The sequence below is a fragment of the Neodiprion fabricii genome, chromosome 5, assembly GCF_021155785.1.
Source record: "Neodiprion fabricii isolate iyNeoFabr1 chromosome 5, iyNeoFabr1.1, whole genome shotgun sequence".
Lineage (NCBI taxonomy): Eukaryota > Metazoa > Arthropoda > Insecta > Hymenoptera > Diprionidae > Neodiprion > Neodiprion fabricii.
Window position 1 is genome coordinate 33,234,228 of NC_060243.1, and position 17,691 is coordinate 33,251,918.

Sequence of the window (17,691 nt, forward strand, 5' to 3'; positions counted from 1 at the left end):
TGATCTGTCTGGAGACCGCAGGAAAAAACGGGTTAGGATTACAAAGTACGAAAATCTTAACAGAATTACAAAATGTTTATTTTATCAAATGATACTTATTTGTACAGGTATAACAATTGGTCAGGGACATATCGAAATACCAACGAAGAAAAAATTTATTCCCAGTTTTCAATTTTACACTAAATGATTTCGCAAAAATCGAAACAAAGGAATCTATTGACGCTAGAAATTCTACAAATCGTTATGATCGTTATGACGCAACATCACGTTATGCACAATTACGACTTGATCAAAATTCTGAGAAAAAATTTAACAATTCAAAAATAGACTCCGATCTTAGTTTTAGTAAAAAACTATGGAGGATGTGGGAGAAATGGTTAAAGCAAAAAAAGTAAAACAATACGCAATACATAAATGGGGTCTCTGAGACTCCGACGTGTTTTCAATCATTCTTCATTTTATTTGCACAAACAACCCTGATTCAAGCACGCTGACTTTAAAATTGTTCGTCAAAGTCGTTTCTGGGGTCAACTAGACCCCGCGCCAGTGATTAGAATTAACGATTAATCACGCTCGTTATTTCACACTCATATACATGCCGATTTACATGTGCTAAAAACCATGAGGCAATTAGGTATTATATGTCGGTTGCACTGGGTACTTAGAAATCCGGCGTAACTCGGTACGTGTGTGACTCCGGCGGCAGCGAGCACGTGTAATTTGCCGAGTACGCATATCATCGTTAGAGTTGGATATAATAACGATCAGCACATCGAATGTCTCTGTCCCGGTTCAACCTGAGCATGCGGCACCGTTCTCCTCTCTGCAGCGATAAATTCATTCATTCATTTCTACTTCACCAACTCCTCCTCCTTCAGCATATTATCTCCGCTACTAGGCTACCTCACCTCAGGACTCACTCTCTTCTTCTTCTTCTTCTTCTTCTTCTTCTTCTTCTTCTTCTTCTTCTTCTTCTTCTTCTTCTTCGTCTTCTCTTCGCTCATACCTTAACAGCAACCCGTTACGGCTCCGCCCGTGAATATTTTCGAATGCTTCTTGTGGAAAAACTATTAGACACATAACCGTATGCTCTTCCGGTCTTTTTGCTGAGCTATTCGAAACATGGAAAACTTTTGGAGATAATTTGCCGATATTTGTAAGAGTTTGGTCAGCGTTCGCACAAGTCTGCGATCCCCTTCCATCTTGACTTAGAAATATTGTTACATTTCTAAAACTATTGATCTTACTGTAACGAAATATGTACCTAGTCTAAAACCTGACCAGACGTTGTAACTGTCCATAAAAAAAAAAATTATCAAAATCGGTTCAATAGTTCCGGAGTTATAAGCGGACATATACGAATAGACAAAAAATCTAACTTTTCCGGAACAACAAAGTTTCGAACGCTCGGAAAGCCAGTGGCTCAAAGTTCCGAAAATTCAAGTTACAATAGCAAAGTTCTGAAAAGTAAAGCTCCGATAGCGGACAGTTCCAAAAAGTAAAGTTTCGCTAGACGAAAATTCTGAAAATTAAAATATACTCACACAGCGTAGTTTACTCAACGAGTGGGTATAAAAAATCAAAAAAACCGAAAATCAGAATGACAAGGATTCCGAACGTGAAAATATTGAAAATTTGAAACAAAGATAGATCAAACTGGTAAAATTTCACCAAGCCAGAATATTCACGGAATTGAAAATTTTCGCTCATTCGGAATTTTGATGTTCCAAATGTTTTAATTTTCTCATTTAGCACTTTCGAAATTATGACTCGTCGGAGTTACGCCCTTTCCGGAACTTTGAATGTTGGATGTCGGACCATTCGAAACTTTGATGTTTCGTCATAGTTTGATTTCTTTATTTCAAGTTTCGCTGCAAAAAAATCGACATTTGGCGCTTTTGAAACTTTCCAAATTCCGAATTTTAACCCCTAGTCAAATTTTTCACCCAATGCCAACAAACAGACAGCCGAAATTATACATCCCGCATTGCTCCACGCTCGAAACATACATTTGCTTATTTATCTGCTGACGTTGAACGGTAAGTTGCACAAAAAACACCACGCTAATTTCATAAGAACTAATCTGTACGGATGACGAATCTCACGTTCCTCATGAAGTCAGCAAATTTTACTACGAAATACTACAGCCAATATGCAATAAGTGTGCACATATTGTCACATCGTTTTTTTTTTCTTTCCGTCTATGATCCTTTTAGCTTCTCATTGGCTTGAATAATCTCACGGCCTGCGACCGGCGAGTCTCTATCGCGTAAAACAATCCGGCAACTTTTTCTAACACGTACTGCGGGTGTGTCTACAATAAGGCATAAGGTAGACACAGGTATACCTATATATAGAGATAGACACGTAGGTGTGCCCGACTGCACAAATGCAGCACTGCAGCAGCTGTGATGCATAACCGTCACTGAAACATCCGCAGCCTCTGTTTCTCTGCCGTGTACATATATTTATTTATACCTTTCTTCAATTGTTTATTTATATGTGAGTATATAGAAGAGGCGGGACGCGTCTTGCGGCGAGATATGCAATAAATGGAACACAAATTGAATTTCATACTTTTTTACCCTCGGTTATATACGACTGTGCAGCTTGTATGCTGCGGTTTGGACTTTATACAATATATACAGGCCTATTTATTTACTTGATTATTATGATTTTCTCCTGAATGTTCGATAGATTCGTTAAAGGGACGAATAACCAGGTTTCCAAGCACTTTCACACAGACTATGATAACCAATGCCAGTGCAATCCTGAGTTTTAGTCTCTTCGTAAAAATGTCGTCACCTTCTTCTTCCTCAAATCCAAAAAACGTTTCAACTATAACTATAAAAATAAAGAATATACTATAATATCTGTATTACCATAAGGGTGCGTTTCTGTAATAACAGACCAAACAAACGTCGCATTATCACTTACCGCCATGTTGGATCAGTAACACCAGCACGGTTTATACCCTGAGAATTGATAGTTATCTCGACCCTTGCGCATAACGAGCCTTTCAAAACTCGATGTAGAACCATAACATGTATGTAACACATCTGCGGCAACGTTCACACCTATCGATGTCACCGCTCGACGTTCCTTTTACGGTTGGTAAAAGACTTCAGTATACTCTACAATATAAGAAATGCGCAAGAATTGCATCAAGGGTCCTGAGTGGAGGAGAAAAAAAGAAAGAAACGTGCAGGTGACGAGAGCGTCTACAATGAGTATCAGATACGGAGGGTGAAATGAGACGAGAAGGAAAAGCCGCCAGACGGTGGGTCGGAAAACGGAGGAAAATACTCTGAGATGCCGGAACGGAATGAAACGGGATGAAAAGGAACGGAGAGTGGACAGGCGGTCAAGCCAACTTGAATATGAGACGGCCAAATATTAACGAAAACCTGGCAGCTGTTTCCTGTCAGATATCCAAGGGCAACCCCCAAAGGAACCACTGCCTCCTACCCTCTTCCAGACGACTTCGGTCACGATGCGAAGCGACGGGCAAAACCCACTGACGGACAAACCCTGTTCCGCAAAAGACAAAAGCCAGTTTCCTCCACCTTATTTTTACTTTTTTCCACATTTTCATGGTGTAAGGTATGGACAAATGGGGCGAGTTAATCAGACTGAAGTTGGTAACGTTAACGTAACGAAACCACAGAGTAAACAATCATCAGTATTGGGCAATTTTTAAAATGTATTTTCAAGGAGTTGGAGTTTCAAATTGCTTGTATATTTTGTTTATACTGGTTTACTAAAATTTTGACACGCCTGCTGAAGATGCGAAGTATCGTTACAGTAACGTTACTAACTTCATACTCATAAAAGTTAACGTAACGTAACGTCAGGTGAGAAAATCATTACTGTACGATTATAGAATGACTTTTTAAGGAGTTAGCTTCTCAAAATATACATAAGTATGTGTTGTTTGATTATGATTTAGTAAATTTCAGACAGTCATAAAGGTACGAAGTAACGATATTTTCCTAAACATGCATCACTACGACAGCGTTACTAACTTTAACCTCGTGTTTTGAAATTTTACTTCAAAAGATGGTTGTAAAGTGTCGATCATATTGTTTGGAGATTATACTAGTTTATAGGATTCTTATTATAAACTAAAAACTTTAACAGGTGTAATTTCTGTTTGGCAATAATTGGAGTATAACACAGATAATTTACAGCAAGAATACGAAGCAATCTAAAGATTCAGTTTAGCACGTATTATTCTGTCATTTTTTTCAACACTTCAAACACTTTGCACTGTGCGAAGCGCGACGAGACTGTGCGATATATTTTTTTCTCCCATTCTTCTCTTTTTCTATGTTTTCTCTTGTAGTCGTATTCCTTTTAGGTTAAAATAGCTGGAGAGGGACGAGTGCCTCGCCGAATTTTTGTCATTCTTCAAGCTTTGATCTTTTAGGCGAAAAATTCTTAGTGCTTGTAGATGTGCAGGTATAATAAGCGAAAGCTTAAACATTCGCATTTTGTACACGAATATCACACGTTTTTGTGTAATTTCCAACCTGCTGTATATATTTCAGAAGATTAATATCAGTCAAAAGTTTTTTACTTCATGTCTGGAAACGTGTAGTTATAATAATAATAACAGAATGCTTGTAGAAGGATCCGCAGTGTTTCGTGATGAAAAGTAAAAAAAAAATGCCAGTAGGTGAGAATAATAATTTTAATAAATGAAAATCCCAACGAAATTTGGATAGCCATCAATTCACCTTGACGTAAATTTGAACTGTATCGTTACATGTACCGATAAATTCATTCGTTACGGCAAATAATGCTGCTCTGAACTGAACAATCACCTCCATTTACTTGGCCTTGCCGGATTTACTCGAAAATGAGAAAGAAACCGTATCCAAATATTTACGAAACCGTTTCTTTGTCTGCATAATTTCAACATTGTTCCTGTTTTTTAAACACAGATTCTTAAACTTCAGTCTGGCGTTCTAATGCGAGTTGATAAAAAGTTAATGAAATTCCGAGTGAAATTCGTAGGCACAGTTGACCCATAATTTCGTGCCATTATGCCTCATGATTTAGGGATAATTATTCACGACGAAAATAATATCCGAGTTATATAATAAAATATGTATAACGGTTTATTATGCGAACGAGTTAATTAATTAGCGGAATAAAGCTTTTTTTCCATTTCTCGATCCTCTTACCGCACTTTTATTAATCTAATTAACGGACCGTGGTGTTCGTTGATTCATGTTTATGCGACGTGGTTTTAATTTTAACAATATATGTATAATTTACGTTCTGTAGCGTGTTTGGAGAGGAAAATAATTTTCAGGAACTTTATACATATTATACAGACGCGTGTTTTATGTGTAACGAAAATAGCTTCGTAGAATCTGGCAAAGGATCGTTTTCTCAACAAACTGCAGCTATTTTATTCAGCTATATTTCCCCCCTTATTTCTTTATCGTTTATTTTAGTTTTGTTTCGTTTCGTTTTAGCTTTGTTCAATTCTCACGGAAAAGTTTTAGCTAACCGCATCGAAGCAATTCCGCGGTTCCCGACATAGCTGTAGGTATACACATAACACAGCGTATCTGCCAGAGAATCCTGAAACAGGGACAGTCAGACCCTGATGTCGGATCGGAATTCACCAGGACACTGATCGCGCCGATTTCTACCTGCGCGGTTACCTTTTCGACGAATGTTTTCCAAATTTTTACAAACTTGACAAAGGTATACCCAACCGTCATGAAAAAAAGAAAGATTAAAATATCATCAAGGAACCCTGACTGTATGAGATAACGGCCTTGTTCAATACTCTAGACATCTGCTTGATCTGATCCTGCATGCCGGGACAAATTTTTCAAATATTCCATCACTCTGGAAGACGAGGACACTGAGTTTTTATACTCAAAGATTTAGGTGTACACAATTTGCACACTGCGTCGTGAAAAAATAATGCATAAAAATTTGTTTCGAAAAATTAGATCGTAATGTCATGTGATGAAGTTGTAGTTAGGAAACGTTCATAAACCACGTGGCTCATTTAGAAGGGTCGAGGGGGAGAGAATAAGCTATTTAGGTACTACGTGAGGGTGAGGGAGGTACTAAGGAGGCGACGTAGCTTTTATATTCTGTAAGGCTCTTGAAAACATACCAATATAATTAGTCATATTCAATTTGAAATTTTAAATAACGCGCCAAATTGCGATGCCGATTGACTAATAACGCATGAGCAGCAAACTAGGCACTCGATACTTCCCCCACTCCTGCTTGACGTTCGCTGCAGTGTTTTGTTTTCCTGTCTGACACGCACCGACACGTCGTGGATGGGCAGTATCGACTTAAACGTGCGTACATTTTGTCGAGACTCGTGCAATTTTAGTTAATTTCAGTTTTAAATTTAAGTACACAAGAAGTGTAATATCATTCACAATTTCATTATATCATAGGCTATATCATGCTTATAGCGAAATTTAATTCGAATGGTTTTCAAAACAAAAAGTTCAAGACAATGTCAGTAAGATGTGTAAAGCTTTTAAGGAGGGTACAAAATATTTTGTAATGTAATAAATTTTAATAGTACTCAAAAGCCACGTGCCTTTTGAGGGAGGGGGTAGTGAGTTTAGGGAAAAAGCTATGGTAGGATACATAGACGTAGTAGGGTTAAAACATATTTAAAGTAGAGCCACGTGGTTTGTGAACGTTTCCTTACTGGCTTTAAAGCGGACCATGTTGATAGAAAAATCGCTTTTTGACAACTTGAAAACAACTAAAGAAGTTTAATTTTCAAATTATAATCTGTGTGTTAATTTTCTTATTTTAAGGTTTAATGAATTTTAACAATCCTGTAAAATTGCAGAATATAGAATTTTCGTAAAAATATATCATTACTGCAATAAGGCAGTACTTTTTCATTCAAACTTCAACCTCATCTTTATTGTTCTGGGTATATAAAATCAGAAAATTCAGCCCCTAAGAATATTTTTCAATGTAAATATTCAATATTCCATGACGCTAAAGAGGAAAGAATATAATTTTGGGTACTCAATGAAAACGAATTTTTTTTTAGCTCTAATCAGAAAATCTGTTGCGGGTTACCATTCTTTCTGATTATATAATGACTGGTACTACATTTTCTAGTAAATAAATATTACGATAATTTGATACCGGTTTCATGAATAAATTGATGTTGAGGTCTTATTCGACTGAAAAACTGTAATAAACTAGAAAAAGAGATTGAATATTGCACAATAACCAAAGTGTACAGTATCGATATTTACAATCGCGCTAAAAAGAGTTACTTGTACCTGACTTTCTTATAATCTAAACGTAGTTTCAACTATAACGATACCGATTTAACAATAATTTATGGAGCTGAAATTGGTAACGTTATTCTAACGATTTACGATTCGGGAACGATCGTTATTTCGCAGTTAGAGGAATGTCTGAAATGCATTAAATTATAACAAAATAAAACATATATAGATATTTTGAAAACTTTACTACTTCGAAATCACGATAAACTTGCATTATAGTGATCCTCCCACCCCCCACCAATGTTTCGTTACATCAATAACGCCACAAACTTCAGCCTCATTATAATTTTCTAGTAACTATAACGAATGAAATTTTTTCTCAACGCATGCCATGATGTTACAAGTTGGAGGCCGCTTACAGTTGTGTGTTCGCGTATCTTTCCCTCCCGAATTAAGTTCGTTTTTTTGCTTTCTCTCTTCCACCCTTCTTTCTTTATTTTTCGTTCTCTCTTCTCTTTCTTATTTTAAATTCTTCTCAGCACTTTCAAAGCACCCGCAAACATGCGAGAGGAGGACTTCGTGTTGGTACAATACACATCCACGCATGCATCCAGACGCCAATGACGTGTGCGTGTGCAGCAGCAGCAGCAGCAGCAGCTTGCGCACAAAAGAACGGGATACGTTCTACCTGTGGCTGTTCGGTCAAATTACACAGATTTCAAGCTGAAGCTGATAACTTCTGACCAGCTCAGCATCTGACCCTGTGTAGAAAAGGCATTTCGCACAGCTCCGAAGCTCTGCAACCCACGATGATCTTGCATGCATGCCTTATTCTTACTCACCATGCCTTATTCTTATCCACTCGCCACCAGCTAGTGACCAGGTTCGCGTTTTACGGCCACCTGCGGCACCTGCCGTCTTCATTTTAACGCTTTATATATTTGTTGCGTGAGCTGCACGCGCACCGCTCACTGTTATTATACACACGAAAATAGAAGTAACGCCGAACTTTTTAACCATCGACAAAGTCGTCCGGATAATTTCTGCCACGGTCGGTTTTACTCCGCCATTTCCTTGGAAACAATGTATAGGTTATGTTATCGTAAGGATTATCCAACTTTTTCCTTGAAAACAATGCATAGGTTATGTTATCTAAACGGTTATCCACCATTTCCTTGAAAACAGTGAATAGGTTATGTTATCGAAACGGTTATCCGCCATTTCCTTGAAAACAATGCGCAGATTAGGTTATTATGTACTCAGAACGATGGTCAGATTTCGTTGCTTATAAACACCTTTCGGTGATTCGGTTTTATACTTGTTTGAGATTTATGTAATTAGCTGTCGGACTGTTAACTTACCTACTTGCGACAAGAATTCACCCTCTTGTGGTGAATCGCCGAAGCGGCGCACAACCCGAACGTCGTATATCCTCTCTCTTTTTTATCACTTGAGTAAAGAGAGCCCCTCAAGGCAACAATTATAGCTGTAAAAAGCTGCCGGCCGACGACCGTACGTATATACATACACACCTTATACCCACTGCGGCATCATATAAGGATAAGCGTTGCTGTTGTGAGAATTTATCGCAGCGAATTAATTATACGATTACATTAACAAGTTTTTTCCATCGGCGAAAATATCATGCGCGTGATCATAATATATACAAACCTCTGCAGTCTTCTGTAAGACATCGACTAGAAGAAAAGGATATACGCAAGATTTTTTATTTCCTCGAATATTTATTCAAATGGCGGGGTGAAAAATAGGGCGATCGATCGGATCGATAATATATCGGTCACAGGCACACACTGCGGGATATCCATTTCCATGAAATGATCTGCAGGCAATTTCTTTTCACTGGGCACGTATGTGTGCACATTTCGACCGCAATCATTTCTGGCCGTATATGTATTATATCCTCTTAGACCGGCGCCCGTCGCGATCAGACGACGAGCTACTCGAGACAGAGAGAAGAAGCCTATGGGGGAGAAGAAAGAGAGGAAAGCGAGAAGGAGAGAGAGTAATTATTAACGGACTGAATACGATACGGCGAACCCATACCCTCAAAGCGAGGTAATCACTCACCATTCTATCTTATCCGTTTTACCTCGGGGCCCGTTTGGGCAGTCGGTCCCCGCACTCTGTAAGTATATTATGGGTGCGCTATACCTGCGAGGGCGAGCGTTCGGCGTTTGGTCGGTTCGAGTCCCCGAGGATGGAAAGATGCACCTTTCCGATGGAGGAGGGCCCAGGAGGAGGCAGGCTGCCGCCCTTTCTGCCGACCATTCAATGGATGGGAATCCCATCCACCGATTCTCGAGGACTAAAACTGAAAATATATGGCTTCTTGCACAAGAGGGGAATCGGAAAGGTCTCCAGGTCTGCCTGCCTGCCTGCTTGCCTGCCTGCCTGCCCGTCTGCGTCACAACGGATTCTCTAAATTCTTTCCGATTCATTGTCGAATGAAAGCCGTGTGTGGCTGCGAAAAGAGGAGGTGGAGGAACTTTGGGCCCGGTAACGAAAAAGTTGCCATGTTGTGGGGATCAGGACAGCGTCTTTCGGATCCTGGCTAAGTCGCTTGTCTGTGAATCTGAAGCTCGCAGGAAACCGACACGCTTCGGATGATGTTCCTGGGTTCACAAAAGACCCTGAGAAAACATGAAACGAAGGGAAAACTGTCATCGACAGGGTTTTCGCATCGAGGGTACACGATGGGATCGTTATGCGGATCCATGACATAAGTAAGCTTACACGGACACTATCAAGCTTATAGATCTTGGATTCTGCTCAAATTTCTCCGACCGTTTCTTACTTGATCCAAGATGTGGAGTCCACAATGTGTAGTTTTATCTAATAGACCTTTTTCACTCCGGTTGCAATCGATTAACTTAGCAGCTTGATGTATGAAATGCTCTGAAGAACTTAAACTGTGGCGTGTTTGTGCCTTGAATATTAATTTCACTGTTCTTCGATAAAGTTTCAATGATAGGATTTTATAGATTCTAATGTGATCAGATATATTCTTCCAGAGCAATAGTGAAAAGTGTTAAAGAATTATCGGTGAACTGATCTGCTCTCGGTTGATTGAGGGAGAACCCATTAGACGAAACTGCCCATCAGGAGCCATGTGTTAAGGGCTAAAGAAACACTTAAAAGTTTCATGAGAATCCACGATCAGAAGGCTTGATACTTTGCTTGTAAGTCTTAAGCGGATTCCTCGAATTCTCCGTGATTCATTGTCGAATAACATCTACGGCTGGATGAAGAAAGAGAAACTCTTGACCGGGTAACGGAAAAGTTGCCATGTTGTGAGAATCAAGACCGCGTCATTCGTACCCTGTCCAAAGTCGGTCGTCTATGAATCTGAATGTTGCAGGCAGAAGATCCGCTTCGGAAAATATCTGACTGAGCTCACAAAAGCACCTGAGAAACCGTAAAACTGATGAAAATGTTGCACTCGCAGTGTTTTCCGCACCAAGGGTAAATTATGGGACCGTTATGCGAGTCCATAACGCAAATAGGCTGATCTCAACGGGATTTTAATCGTCTACCATAGCACGAGCAGCATTCCATACAGCCGAGATAGGTAGATCTATGCGTTTAAACCCGGTGTTTGGAGCCGGGCTGAATACAGGGATGAACCGACATGATCGTCATGACGCTGCAGACATAAGTGCACCCAACCTGCAATTTACGAAAAATATCGGGAGGATAGGCTCGACCGTCCGGATGACATAGACCCCGCAGAACGGGAGGGACATCGGCTCACGAAAATTCTTGCGAAGGCGTAGAAAAGACGAGGGTTTCGGTCTGCAGGTAAGCGATGTATCTGGGCTAGTGCGAGCCGAACCACCCCGCCGGGTTCGGACAAAGAAAATGCCTCCGGCACCGTTAGGCCCATTCCAATAGGTCCGTATACACCGATATATCTATGTACATGTCTCGGGAGAAAGAGAAAGAGCTCTGGATAAATACCCTCGAGGCCGACTTCTACATCTCTCCTCTCTCATGGTATACCTTGGCTAGGACCCAGCCGTTCCGATTTCTATACATTCTGTTCCTTCGCTCTATTCAGTCGAGGGTTTTCATCGGCACCCCCAAATCCTCGTCATGCAGAGACCCCGTCTGCAGCAGCCAAACTCGCCGTCCTTCTACAGCACACTTTTCCGCCGTCGGTTCTCCCGATCCTCGACGAAATGGTCAAACGTATAGCGTGTTCATCGGATGATGATCGCGCACTTCGCATCCACTAGTAAGCCTCCTTCAGGGATCTCAAATTCCTTGAACGGCTGAAGAAACTTGTACGGTCCTTGCGACTGTGGGAATGAATTCTTACTACATGACGTGATTTCCCATTGACTTTAGATTTTCTCAAAGTTGGACACGTTCTGGAACCGTAAATTTATTCTATAAATTACATTCGATTTTTTTGGTAACTATTCTATGCACACCTTCGCCTGTTGGTCACGTATAATGATGTACAGTAGATGTTATCGGCTGTGTGGAAAGGACCTATTAATTTTTCCTCTAACCGTGTTGGCTGGCAGGTCGATGTTGACCAAAAAACCGACATCCATAAACGGGCAGGAAATGCGGGATGAAAAACGGGGCGAAGTTATTTGAAATGTGAACACTTGCCAAGCATCACGTTAACGTGCAGTAGATATAGTCTCCTCGTTACTTTTTGTCTCAGAGTACAACACGTGATGAAAACAAGTTTGTTACAACCTCGCGGAGAACCAAGAGAGAAGTCAGGCCAATCCTGAATAAGGTGTTAACAAAAAGACAGAAAAGTGCAGAGTGCGCAAAATAGCCCCGAGTCGTACAGAATGCGGACAATTATGATACGTCTGGTGCCTTCATAAAACAGGTTGAAAAGTCGACGCTGATATTCAGCGTTCTAGTTACGAGCCGACAGTCGACGAGAATTGTCATATGAAACAGGATAAATTTGGTTACGGAACGAGAGATGTAGAAAGCCGGAAGATGAGGAGATGGGAGGTTGGTTGGCACGGTGGACTATTTCTTTCAACGGTCCTCTGATCTCTGATCTCTGATCTTCCGCTGAGCTGACACTTCGTCCACCGATTTTAGTGCCCGAGTCCCACGGCCGCACTCGCTTCGTTTCAGAGGAAAGTGCATGGACTGGACTGCGGCAACATGGTTCACATGCATCACGAGCGGAGAGACACACTCTCACACCTGACAACCATCACACCCACGTTTATCTTAGTGCCGGTTCACAACCGGCCGAGCTTTTAATAGGTTGGTAGTACGCAGCCACAGCAGATGCGGCTTCCAGATGAAAACGTACATGCATACGTCGGTTGTTTAACTCCAATGGCCGAGTTCTAAAGCTTAACGAGGACATCTTAGTCGTGGCTTATGCTTCTGCAAAATTTCCCTTCGTCGAGAGGCAAAGAGAGATGAAAACTAAACGACTCGGAGGAAGATGCGGCAGTTATCGTGTCGCTTGAAACATTGAGAGGAGAAATCCGTGAACAAGATCAGGTCCTGACGGTCGTCGTAACATACCGATGAAATCCTGAGGTTATCATGAAACATCCGACTGAACTAATTCTTCATCACTACGCGACTAAGATAGTGTGTTGTGACTGAACGTGAAAGTGCTTGAACTATTGGTGTTGTTAGCTGTTTTCTGAGTCGGTGCAGAACGGAACGTTACACGAGATTTCCGGCAAACGTCATCAAGTAACAAAAACAGTCCTGTAGTTCAAAAATAATTGTTTTCCCAGTGGATATTGCGGTGCAGTGAAACGAAAAAGGAGTCTAGGGTGTGGGAGAATGAAGTCGTTGAGGTTATGGATCGGATGACTTTGCATGTGGATGTCTCGTCGTCGGCCGTGTCTAGTCAGTGGATGAAAGAACCCCTCTATGTATGTATTACGTATACATATGCGCGCGTTATTTGTACATATGTATTCAAAGGGAGAAGGAAGGGGGTGAAGCAGAGCGACAGGGGAGAGAAGCCAAGAAATATGATAAATATTTAAAGTTAACTAATAATAACAACGGAGTGGCAGCCGCCCGTCTAATGACGAAAGCTTGAAAGGGAGCCGCCTGAAACCCGCACACGGGTACATCATGTTTTATATAACTCTTCGCCACACGTAAGACGACGCCAACCACGCCTGTAACAAGAAACCGTAGCGCCCCGCGCATTATGTTCAATTCGAGAAACTACAAACAAAGTAGAAAATGGTCACATACCGCTTTTGCGTTGCGTGTTGAGATAAATCGTGTGAACAAAATTGACGTAGACGTTTCAAGCATTCGCAGAAAATCACATTTGTAAGTCATCAAAATTTGTCTAAGGATTCAACAATGGCGTGAGAACAAACTGACGAATTTGAGATTACTTTTGCAATGCGCGAATATAACATGGTGCAAGGGTGTTCTTGACATTGGCACGAGACTGTGTATTATTATACATATACCTTATACTGTGGCAAATGCTTCACGAAGCTAATTACACTGTGTATAGATATAAACAGAGGATCTGTAAAACATTTCGCGTTTTTAATTTCACGGATGATAATTCAAGATTAACGAGATTAATATATATAGATACCGGCTCGTATGAGTGGTCAAAAAACGATCATCATTATTTAACGCTCGATCAGCTGGTTTCTTTTCCACCTTATTTTTCACAGTTCTCCTTGTGGCGCTCCTTTTTTCTTTTTGATCGCTTTACATACAGCATATTATCCCTTTGCACCATCTCTCCTGGTGAAAAATGAGCTGTAGTGTTTTCTAGATTCTTTTACGCGAGTCTGCACCGTGTAACTCGGGTTAACGAGGATCGGCGGTAAAGGTCAAAACAAGACAGCGAGATGAATTGATCGTTCTTGTTTTGTATTTGCTTCGTCACGATTATACTTTAAAAAATTTCATAATTATCAATAGTATGAAAAAAGAGTAGAAGCTACACTTGTCAAAAAACGTGTGTAATTATACGTTATGAGGTTATTATAAGTAAGCTAAATCCTCAAGGGGCAGAACTTTTTCGTTCGATTTGCTTGACGCACAGACTAGGAGGAAAATAAATTCGAAACGGGACTGACACTTCACGATTTACCTGCCATCCCAAGGAGAACGGAATGGAGCCATCCATGCATCTCTTTTCGTCAAAAATCGCCTGTGAAGCGGGACAAATTTTCACTTCGCGTTACAATGTTCAGAACGTAGTTCCGTAATGTATGTATTGAGAATCACGCTCCATACCTTGACCACAAAACATTACTCACAAGACTCGTACAAGTAGTTGTATAATCTCTTGTAGGAGTGTATAAACCTATCTATGATCGGCTTTCTTCTTGTATCGTTTACTCTTATATTTGTTCTTTTAATCTCGGTGCCGATCTGACAACGGCAGCGACTGTCGGCTTCGTTATACCATCGGTTTCACATTCTTACGCTCTGAACTTATTTAATCCGCAAGAAGCCCTAAAAAATGCGCTAAATGGCGGACCTCGCGCGTGAAATGCGCCGATAGTTATACGGTGCAGTGTGCGTGTGAAAGTTGACAATATATTTTTTTTTCATTCGTCTTTTCACTCTCACTCTTCTCTTTTTTCTCCCTTCTCAAACGATACCAACAACACACCAAGCCCGTCTCTGGTTTTCTTGTTCATTCTTTATTTTCACTTTCCGCTATTCGTTTGCTACTTTTAACCTTTTACTCTTTCACGTGTCTTTGAACGCGGCTCGCTTTGATATTCATGCCAGAATCTCCACTTAGCGGTGCCCTCTCGCTCCCACCATCGTCTCCCCGACGGGATCCATCCCTCTCGCGACGTCGCGACGCCGGCGTTCCTCGACGTCTCTGATGCCTCCTATTTCCAGCCTACCTGCCACCGTCGCCTCTTCGCCGTCCTCGTCCTCTACCTCGCGATTCGCTTGGATAATGAAAAAAACAAATCAGAATGCAAGAGCAACAATAATGACAAAGAAATAAGGAGCATCGGTCTGCCTCGAAGTATGGCGAATTAGATAATGACGCTTGCACGAGCATCGACAGACCCCGGGGGAGTTTTACGGGATTCAGAGGCCGTGGGAGGGTCACGCCCACGTTTCGAGATTTCAATTTGCCGCTTCCCAGTCCCAAACGTCGATGGTGTGTATCCCCATGCAGTTCGTTCATCTCTTTCCCCGGCGCACACACGCTGAACATGAACACACCTACGGACGCTCCTGCACACTCCCCATACCCAAATTGTACCCTGATGGTACGGAGGATGGACGGACATGTGGTGCGCGGCGATGATCGACCATCCCGCAGTGTTGTAAGTTACAACACGCGTCTCGATATACAAAACGAAACTTTCGTACAAACCCGTAGACCTTCCCACACCTTGACGCTCGGTTATGTATATACCTACATACCTTCAAGTCACCCAGCTGCACACATCCTCCGGTCATCGGATTGGGCGGACATTATAATGTCACACGTGTGCAGGACATGCACTTGAACACAGTGTGAGGTATGCGGAGGGGATTCGGCACGGCGAACCCGTCCCGTGACGGAACGAGCAGTACTGCAAGAACGGATATTATAGGGAAACGTTAATTTGTCGAAAGCCTCTCAGCCTTCCAATTTTCAAACCTGTAACACGCCCACCGACGCGATTGCTCGCTAATGCCTCTCTTCTCTTCTCTTCTCCGAGCATGAAGGGCAGCTAGAGTTCCCCTCCTTGACTCGACTCGCGTATACCACACGACCGGTCGACCAATTCGGAGAGAGTCCCGAGATGCATATATATATATACGTACCGTTCGACGTGCCTCGCATACTTCCAGGGCGATACAGCCCCGCGTCCATTGCGGAAGTAGAGAATATAGGCATGCTCGGTAATACCTTAACTACTATATTGCAAGCGACGGTAAGTACGGGTTGTGTCCGCGCTGTACCGGTAACGAGGTGACCGTCGGGTAATTTGGAACCGGTGAATTTCTGGCGTGAAAAAGAATTCCCGGTCCTTCGTGAGTTTTGTTTTTTTTTGTTTATACCCCCAATCTTCACCGTTCCACCCGCCGAACTTGGCTGTCTAGCTACGCTTATATACGCACAGCAACGTTCCGGATATTCCTCTGGTCTCTAGGCTAGGCCAGACTGGAATGGTAATCTGAACCGATAAGGTCGTCCACGAACATGAGCTCGGATATGCTTCTCGCTTCGAAGACCTACTACCCTTCGAGGGTACCGTGGAAATGCCTTTTTCCCTCGTTGTGCCACTGTGAAAAATAGTGGTGTTAACTCTAGAATAGTTCTCTTATTTTTTTTTATTTTACTACCTTACTTTACACTGGGGCACAAACGTATCCGGCACGTTCGATCACGATTATCATTGGTATAAATGGAGGAACATTTTTATTTTCTTCTTTCTTCAATGAGGAAAACGATGGTATCATTGAAAAATTTTGTAAAATTTGAACGAACTTGAATCATTGTTCGGTTCCCGACTTATTTCAAACGATCCCTACTTTGGCGAAAGATTTAAATCACTGTGGGATTCAAACGTACTCCAGTGTACCATTCTCGGGTTAGAAAATCGGAATACTGTCAATGTGTACCGTGTTTCGTTATCATGCACCTATTCAACGGTTGGAAGTAAAACTGCCTTTCGGTACTGATCAACCACACAAGTTTTGCTTATGTGCTGTGAGAAAACACTTCATGAGATAACATGACCGCCGTTCGGACTTTGGAAATTCCATATGGCCATTTCGAGCATCAAACGGTATTTACCGTCAAACAATCCGGTGTTGCCTGACAAGAAATTATAACCTTGTACAACGTATAGGAACGAAATAAGCAGTACGTTAAACGTGATTCGAATCATGTCCGAGGATAAACGTGGGATCCTTTCCGTTCAGCGTTGAGAGAAGTGTGTTTTCCACGTATGCGCGTGTACTTCCCTAATAATCTTATCAACAGCCGTACATATATATCGACGCTATGTACACGGCTAGGTCTTGTTGATGTTGCCTATCTCTGACGCTGCAGGAACCACGTATTGTTCCTCGTCACACACGTTCTGTGTAATGGGTATACACACCTAGCCGGGCGTTTTCCCGCCCGCGACGTAGCTCGTCGCGTCTGTGAAGTGCGGGAACCGGAATAAAAAATATTTCTGGGGTGCCCGCCGACGACTACAGGATACCCATACGTCCAAGGACCAAGGGCCCGGACCCTTGGCTCAACTCACAGCGGCGAAAAAGAAATGAGAGCTAAAAAATAACCGGTTGTAGAAAGGAGAAGAAGCAGTACCATATTCTGATCTCAGGGGCAGCAATCTTGCCGCTCTCGCTCCGACTTGATGTTTCTTGTTTTTAACTTTTTTTTTTACTTGTAAATTTAGTTCGTTCTTATTTTCTATTTTCGTTATCACTTATGCAGTCCGCCGATTCCGAGTCACCG

The 17,691-nt window shown here is 41.7% G+C and overlaps 1 protein-coding gene across 3 annotated transcripts in view; it reads left to right on the forward strand.

Moving 5' to 3' along the window:
* Positions 1 to 17,691, forward strand: part of LOC124182469 (ephrin-A5) — a 444,902-nt gene that overhangs the window by 418,001 nt on the left and 9,210 nt on the right. The window contains exon 1 of one of the 3 annotated variants that reach the window (XM_046569794.1): positions 15,430 to 15,556. The exons of the other annotated variants lie outside the window; for them this stretch is intronic. Within the exon in view, the coding sequence (XP_046425750.1) occupies positions 15,519 to 15,556 (38 nt within the window). The 5' untranslated portion in view covers positions 15,430 to 15,518. Of the gene's footprint in view, positions 1 to 15,429; positions 15,557 to 17,691 lie in introns of those variants that run through there. 3 annotated transcript variants of the gene reach the window in all.